We start from the raw sequence: 8,595 nt of genomic DNA, 5'->3' as shown, positions 1-8,595 counted from the left end.
TTAAACTAACCTCCTCTTTCACTAACCATGTGTAAAAATGATTGGTGGTATCTCTGCACTAGGCTCACCCGCAAAGTCCACGTGGAGATTGATTTTATAACTCAGCCTAGGATACGCGGCAGGATGTTTCTGAGAAAGGAAAGGGAAGCGCTCATCTTGTGTTTGAAAGGGACATCGCGGAACAGAACCCACGGCCCCTCTGCCGGGATCACCGCTTCCTCCAAGCGAAGCGCGCATCCCACTTCGCCTCGCGCTGCCTCGGAACTGAGCTTGGCCGTCCGGCCCCGCCGGCGCGGTCTCTCTAAGGGTTAACGCCTCGGCCCGAAGGCTGGCTCCCCCTCCGCTGTCCCGCGTCTCCCCTGTGCTATTAATACAGCAAGCACATGTCGTGTCCTAACGCTTGAAGGGGACCAGATAACATGAATGTGTCCTTGCCGGCGACCCTCGCTCAGAGGGTGCCCCTCCAGGACAGACCAGCATGGCGTCTCCCCCCGCCCCCCAGCGCCCTCCAAGGATGGGGGTCCCAGCCAATGTGCAGGCGGATCAGCCCCCCGCGGCCCTCCTCTTATCGCGAGACCCGGAGAGGCTATAAATAGTTGGAAAAGGTAAAGGTCTGTCTGTCTGGAGCGGTGTCGTCTGGCGCGGGGGGGCTACAGCTGGGTGGGGAGGCGCCTGTTGACTCTGTAGGGACTTTTTATTCCCCTTTTTAAAGGGGGGAGGGGATTTGGTGTGTCGTTTCACCTCAGTATGGCTGACCAGGCTCTTAGTTTTCTTAAGGACTTTTTGGCGGGGGGTATCGCTGCTGCCATTTCCAAGACGGCTGTAGCGCCTATTGAGAGAGTCAAGTTGCTGCTACAGGTGAGCAGAGTGGCTGAATTTGGAGATAATGCTGATCCTCTCTATCCATCGAGTTTGGGAGAAAAACTGCCTAGATATTCATCTGGCGCCTGTCATTGGAAAGGTGGTTTGGTTTTGTCGGGTTTCCTAAAAAGTAGAGAGCAAGGGCATTCCTCCCGGATTGGAACATGCAGAAAATCACCTGGGGGCTCTTTTCTTTAGAAACTCACAAGTTCCTTCTAAGAAATGCTGGTATAATAGGGCAAGTCTGCTGTCCCCCAAAGCAGAGCTCTGTATTTCTAGGAAAACAGTCTTCTTGCTTGGAGTCCAGTGTGGAGTTGTAAATAGGAGCAGAGTAGGAATTTTAGTGTCAGATGAAGTGACTAAATATGGAAACTGCAGTTGTGCAGTTCTGATTACAGAAGATCAGTGCAGCTCTGTTTTTGGCTTGGTTTATAGCATGGATTTGCAAGCTACCCAGGGCTGGAGGAAACTCCTTCAGGCCTTGATTGTACTCTTGCACCGTGTTTGCAGTATGCCATTCACCCCAATCAAAAGTAATACTCAATGGGCAGTGCAAATGGAACTGTGCCCTGCCCATTTATTTGCTAATCTAGTTCCATTTAAACGATTCTGTTGCATAAATGTTATTAGCTACAAGGCTCAATGGTTTGGTAACTTTGTGGAGATTGGCTGAAGGTACTGAATTCTCGAAAGAGATGTACAAGTGAAAGAAAGCTTGTTTGTATATGGATTGGCCCTTCCTGCTTGAAATAATATAATCTCTTTTTATTTAACATATACTACCTTGCAAAGCTCAAGATCCTGCAAGGTAGACTTCAGCAATTCATGGAGCGAGAATTGCCAGATGTACAAGCTGGGTTTAGAAAAGGCAGAGGAACTAGGGACCAAATTGCCAATATCCGCTGGATAATGGAAAAAGCCAGGGAGTTTCAGAAAAACATCTATTTCTGTTTTATTGACTATTCTAAAGCCTTTGACTGTGTGGACCATAACAAATTGTGGCAAGTTCTTAGCGGTATGGGGATACCAAGTCATCTTGTATGCCTCCTGAAGAATCTGTATAACGACCAAGTAGCAACAGTAAGAACAGACCACGGAACAACAGACTGGTTTAAGATTGGGAAAGGAGTACGGCAGGGCTGTATACTCTCACCCTACCTATTCAACTTGTATGCAGAACACATCATGCGACAAGCTGGGCTTGAGGAATCCAAGGCTGGAGTTAAAATCTCTGGAAGAAACATTAACAATCTCAGATATGCAGATGATACCACTTTGATGGCTGAAAGTGAAGAGGAACTGAGGAGCCTTATGATGAAGGTGAAAGAAGAAAGTGCAAAAGCTGGTTTGCAGCTAAACCTCAAAAAAACCAAGATTATGGCAACCAGCTTGATTGATAACTGGCAAATAGAGGGAGAAAATGTAGAAGCAGTGAAAGACTTTGTATTCCTAGGTGCAAAGATTACTGCAGATGCTGACTGCAGTCAGGAACTCAGAAGACGCTTAATCCTTGGAAGAAGAGCAATGACAAATCTCGATAAAATAGTTAAGAGCAGAGACATCACACTGACAACAAAGGCCCGCATAGTTAAAGCAATGGTGTTCCCTGTAGTAACATATGGCTGCGAGAGCTGGACCATAAGGAAGGCTGAGCAAAGGAAGATTGATGCTTTTGAACTGTGGTGTTGGAGGAAAATTCTGAGAGTGTCTTGGACTGCAAGAAGATCCAACCAGTCCATCCTCCAGGAAATAAAGCCAGACTGCTCACTTGAGGGAATGATATTAAAGGCAAAACTGAAATACTTTGGCCACATAATGAGAAGACAGGACACCCTGGAGAAGATGCTGATGCTAGGGAGAGTGGAAGGCAAAAGGAAGAGGGGCCGACCAAGGGCAAGATGGATGGATGATATTCTAGAGGTGACGGACTCGTCCCTGGGGGAGCTTGGGGTGTTGACGACCGACAGGAAGCTCTGGCGTGGGCTGGTCCATGAAGTCACGAAGAGTCGGAAGCGACTAAACGAATAAACAACAACAACAAAACCTTGCAAAGCATGGCAAGGGGCACTTCACAAACTGTATTGGCATGACCAAAGTGCCCCTTCTTGAAATATTAAACAGGTGTGTTTTTTGGAAGGTTAACACTGCTGCTTTGAAGGCAATCCCTGACTGTCCTTATTGCATATTCTTACATAAAGGAAACTTTCCTTGGGACTGCCAGTAAAGTGAAGCAATTGTGCTTGCACACACATGCAAGTAGCTAAGAACAATCTTGGAAGAATCCATGCAAGGTTTCTAGAGGACAAAGCTGCTTTAATGCTTCAAAGAGGGGTGCTTTCCTTGCGTCTCATGTTTTGCAAAATGCTCCTTTTGAATAGCTTTGTATAACTTCACTACCTAATCACCTTTAAAACGTATATAGGTAGAGACCTAGTACATAAGCTTCTCATGAGGAAAATAAGGACTGGATAAAGGAGCTAATATATTTCCTAGATGTATATTTCTCAGATCTTATGTTTAAATAAACATTGTGCATGTAGTGGAGCTATCATGCCCTGATGCTATTGCTGTTAATCTTAAATTGATGACTGGTTTTGGTATGGAAGAAAACTGCATATTTTACAGAGAAACATAGCTATGTCTTCAGTTTGAGCGGTTGCACACAAGCAACATTTATCCTTTCCCTTCCTTCTCTCCTTCTACCCTCCCTCGTTTGTCTTCTTCTTTAAACAGGTCCAGCATGCTAGCCAACAAATCACAGCTGAAAAACAGTACAAGGGAATCATAGACTGTGTGGTAAGGATTCCCAAGGAGCAAGGCATCATTTCCTTCTGGAGAGGCAACCTGGCCAATGTCATCCGGTACTTCCCCACCCAGGCCCTCAACTTTGCGTTCAAGGACAAGTACAAGCAGATTTTCCTTGGGGGAGTGGACAAACGCAAGCAGTTCTGGCGTTACTTTGCAGGCAACCTGGCCTCTGGAGGTGCAGCAGGAGCAACATCTCTCTGCTTCGTGTATCCTCTAGATTTTGCCAGGACCAGGCTCGCTGCTGATGTGGGCAAAGGGCTGAATGAAAGGCAGTTCACTGGGCTAGGCAATTGCATTGCTAAGATCTACAAATCGGATGGCCTCAGGGGTCTCTACCAGGGATTCAATGTGTCAGTCCAGGGTATCATCATCTACCGAGCTGCTTATTTTGGCATCTACGATACAGCTAAGGGTAAGAAACAGACATCTAGTGATGCTGGTAGAATGATCTGATCAGTCTTCCCCAAGCTGGTGCCCTCTGGATATATTCCCAGCCAACACAGCTGTTGGGGGTCAGGTGAAATAAACACTGTTTTGCTTGACAAATTGCATTTCAGTTAATGGGATTTGTAAATGCTGTCTAAAAATGGATCTCTGTTGAGTAAATCACTATTGATAACTTGGCTGATAGCTATTTGTACTGAGAAGGGTATAGAATTTGATTCTTTTTCTTCTTCTGTTTGGAAAAAAAGGATATATTTTAATACCATTTTGCTTCTGATATGTAAATTTCAAAGATTTGTAATGAGTATGAATTGTCCTACATGAAGTACTAAGTACTAACCAGGCCTGACTCTACATAGGTTCCAAGCCTAGGCAAGGTTAGCGCAATGCTGCCATCTGCAGAAACAGGATGACAATGCAGTTAGGAAACTAATGATTCCTTAGATCTAGGATACCTTTCTTCAGATGTTACTCAGTTATAAAGACCTGGCAGTACTACAATTTCCCAAGGTAAAGATTGGAATGTAGTGGCTAGAATGCTGGATTTGGACAGTGGAAGCCTGGATTTGAATCCCTGCTCAGTTATGAAGCTCACTGAGGGCACAACCCTATATATGTCTCTCAAAACATCCCACAGGGTTCAACATGGCTATTTTTGATAAAAAATAAAAGTAAAAATAGAAATAGAAATAAAGTGAAAAACTGAAACAGTATTTTCAAACTTGTTGCTGTCTCTGAGTTTGGTTTAATTTCATAGCACGCTTATCATGTGGATTAAATCCATATTTACCTTCCTTAGAAAAAGGTTGAATACTAATGGATACTATTTTTAGCCGACCCATCAGCTTGCATCTTCGGTGAGACTTACTCTTGAGTTGGGGTACCCTATTTTTTTTTTCTGTAACTAATGGTATAAATGCACTGATGGAATATGGCTACAGATTATAGAAATCAGTAATATCTGAAATGTAGACATCTACTTTTTTCCACCAGATAGCTCTACAATTTTGCTGTGGTGTCATGTGGTAGATACAGTGTGCAGACAGAGCATCACTGATCCTGCTGGTGCATGGAACAGAAATTATACATGGTACTAATAACTTTCCCCTCTTTCTTCCTGTTTTTGTCTTTGGGCAACCTCTGGATGATAGGCATGCTGCCTGATCCGAAGAATGTACACATCATAGTCAGCTGGATGATAGCCCAGAGTGTAACTGCAGTAGCAGGTCTGGTATCCTACCCTTTCGACACTGTGCGACGTAGAATGATGATGCAGTCTGGTAGGAAAGGAGGTAAGAAAATAACCAATTTCCTTATCTCTCAGTAAGAGCTTTCACTTTTCAGAAAGTAAAACCAGACTTGATTTAATTTGACATGAAGTGCAAGTCTACCTTTATCTAATCAGAAAGTGCCCTGTTTAAATCAAGTCAGTGGGTCTTGCTATAATGGGGATGAGTTCTAATCCACAGATTACTCTTTCCCACCACCCGTGCTGTCTGTTTTCCATTCAGGAAGAGAGATGGGTTAAGAGTAAAGACAACAGACCAAACTCTGTCTGTGTTCCTGATGGAATCATGATCAAATCAACTCTATTTCTCCTGTTTTACTCTTCCCTTTTGAGAAGAAAAGGCAGGGCAGAAAGCAACTGGTTTGTGCAAGAGGCAAGGCTATTCCTTTTAGTTTATCTGGGTGGTCATCTGCCCCAATGTAGAGTTATGTATGTATATACTAAATAAACTACTTTCATTGCATGGAGAATGATAGCTTACTGGGATCTCCTGCAAGCAAAAATGAATGACATAGCAGCAAGGCTTCCATATGTAGAGCCCCCGCCCCAATGTCAACCAGTCCAACAGGACTGCTGGGTCTTGATCTAGCTTCCAGGCTACCTGCAGTTCATCACCTTAGGAGCATTCAGTTGCCACCTGAATGCTAAGAAAGCTTCAGTTTAATTTCTGCTTTTTTATTTGGTATATATTTAGCAGTGAACACAAACATTACTGCACAAGTTCAATTTGCAAAATTTTGAAAAGTTATTTGCATTTGTTAGAATATTGCCTTGAGTTCAGTTCAGTTTTTACACACACACAGATGAAATTATTTCTTGAGCTTCAAGATTATGTTGGAGAGAAAAATGCAACTTTATTTTACTTACTTGTACTTTGAAGCAAGAACTAGAGAGCAATTTTCCAATTATTTTTTGTTTGTTGGGCTTAGAGGATTGATTGTGTTGTACTGATAGATTTGTCTCTCTCCAATGATTTACCTGAACATGTTTACTTCCACAGCGGACATCATGTACAAGGGTACAATCGACTGCTGGAAAAAGATTGCTAAAGATGAAGGAGGCAAGGCTTTCTTCAAAGGTGCCTGGTCCAATGTGCTGAGAGGCATGGGGGGTGCTTTTGTGTTAGTCTTGTATGATGAGATCAAGAAATTTGTCTAAGCAAATCCCACTGCTTGATTCTAATGTTCTGTTTTGTTACATATAATTACACGTGAGTTAAAAGTTAACTAAACATTTCCTACGGAAACAGAGGTGGCTACTGTGGGTCAAATCCAGTTGAGAGAGATCAAATTGTGGTACTATAAGATTGGTCAGTGGTGGTTTATTACGTAAGTCAAACTTTTTTGTATGGAAAGTTGAAGAAGTCTTTGTATATATAAATTTATTTGACAAATATCAATAATATATTCCTATGAATATTTCTTGAAGAGGGTGTGTTGATAAAGTATTTAAACAACTAGAAAAGTGAGTTTAATAAATATTAGAAGTTAAAACTTTTTTCCCTGTGTGATGAATCCACTGCAGAAGTTCTTTTAAGGATTGTAGCTTCTAGATAGTGAAGAGTGTGTGCAGAGATGAGTGTGGGTGTGTGCAAGTAGTGAGTTTAGATTAGGTGTTACAGTGGAAGAGAGGGGATAGAGAACAGGGCTTTCTTTCTCACATCTAAGCTAGCAACAAAATGTGTAACCATGAGAGAGATTCTAACTCATACAAGACAAAACATAGCTAAAAGGTGTGCCTCAAGGAAGAGCAAACCATTTCACTGGGAATTCTGTTCATTTCTCTTAATTTTATGTTTAGTCATTTTGTTCACACTTTGGGGAAGGTTTAACCTGACTTATGTCAAAGGTATCTCCTTTCTGTCTTGTTAGGACTGTAATGCACATGCATATTCCCAGAGATGTGATAGCCTGGATGAGAAAAGCATGTTTTTTTTTCTTTTCCTTAATATTTCTAAATTGTCCAGTAGGGATTACAATAATTACTATACTGTTTAACTTTGGGGTCATACCCTCTGCTGGTGTGTTGCTAAAAGGAAGGTTGCTGTTGAATGTGTATGGACAGGTTCAGCTCACCTGCGGCACTTGTTTTGGGGATAGTATCTTATGATCATCGGCATTTGGCAACAACATCGATTTTATTTTGTTTGTAATTATTGGAAAAGGCAAGAGCAGCTTGAGCTGCTGGAACATTCAGTGATGGTAGTCTGTTTGAAATCTGTCTTGACAGATTTTAGATAATCTCATTACAGCGTGGGGTCTGGTTTTCATCACATGTGCACATTTCTCTTAAGAGCTGCTGCTTCTAATGATTCCTTCACCATTCTGATTCTCAGAATGACATGCCAGTGCTTATGGAGTAAGAATTCTGACATTTAAGGGAGATTTCAGAACGTCAGCCATTGCAGAAGTACAAATAATGAGGTTCAGCTGAGTCCATCCCCACCCCAGCATCTTCACAATCACACATGTACACATAAAGCCCCACTTTATGTATCATCACAATCACACATGTACCCCTGAAGCAAAACCATGATTCTAAAGGTTATATAGAAGCTCATGAGATAGGTTTCCAGAAGTCAGTGTACAGGCCCCTGTATCTTTACACAGGATGGGTGGGACAGAAAAGAGTGGATATGGCCTTCAAAGCTTCTCAAGTGAGATAATTTTCCTACTCCTCTTTCCAGAAAGAGGAATTTTGAAGACTTTGAAAGGGAGCTAACCTGAGAAGACTTTTAGAATTAATAGAATTTATGTCCTAACTACCAGGAAACACACTGAGACAATGAACTGGTCTCTAATATTTATTACTAGTACTTAACAAGAATCCTAACAAACTGAAGAAGCGTGGGAAAAACCCAGACATATAACCCCCAAGGGTTAAGGCGGTCCCGATCTGTGTCTCTTTGAATGGCTGAACAGTTCCTCAGTGCTACGCATGCGCTTGACAGTCTGGGTGGGAGCCCCCTGCTCGCCATCCTTAGGTAAAGGTAAAGGTTTCCCTTGACGTAAAGTCCAGTCGAATCCGACTCTAGGGGGCGGTGCTCATCTCCGTTTCTAAGCCTTGGAGCCGGCGTTGTCATAGACACTTCCGGGTCATGTGGCCAGCATGACTCACGGAACGCCGTTACCTTCCCGCCGAAGCGGTACCTATTGATCTACTCACATTTGCATGTTTTCGATGACAATTTAAGT

At 42.8% G+C, this 8,595-nt stretch overlaps 1 protein-coding gene across 1 annotated transcript; it reads left to right on the top strand.

The window, feature by feature from the left end:
• Window positions 1–649: 649 nt before the first annotated feature.
• On the top strand, window positions 650–6,883 carry SLC25A4 (solute carrier family 25 member 4). The gene is made up of 4 exons (XM_063309636.1): window positions 650–858; window positions 3,595–4,081; window positions 5,265–5,405; window positions 6,402–6,883. Exons 1-4 carry the CDS (start codon window positions 748–750, stop codon window positions 6,557–6,559), a joined length of 897 nt encoding a protein of 298 aa, XP_063165706.1. The 5' UTR covers window positions 650–747; the 3' UTR covers window positions 6,560–6,883.
• Window positions 6,884–8,595: the final 1,712 nt, after the last annotated feature.

Source organism: Candoia aspera, chromosome 8, assembly GCF_035149785.1.
Source record: "Candoia aspera isolate rCanAsp1 chromosome 8, rCanAsp1.hap2, whole genome shotgun sequence".
NCBI classification, from domain to species: Eukaryota; Metazoa; Chordata; class Lepidosauria; order Squamata; family Boidae; genus Candoia; species Candoia aspera.
Note: the sequence above shows the minus strand (reverse complement) of the source record. Positions and strands in the feature narration are given on the sequence as shown.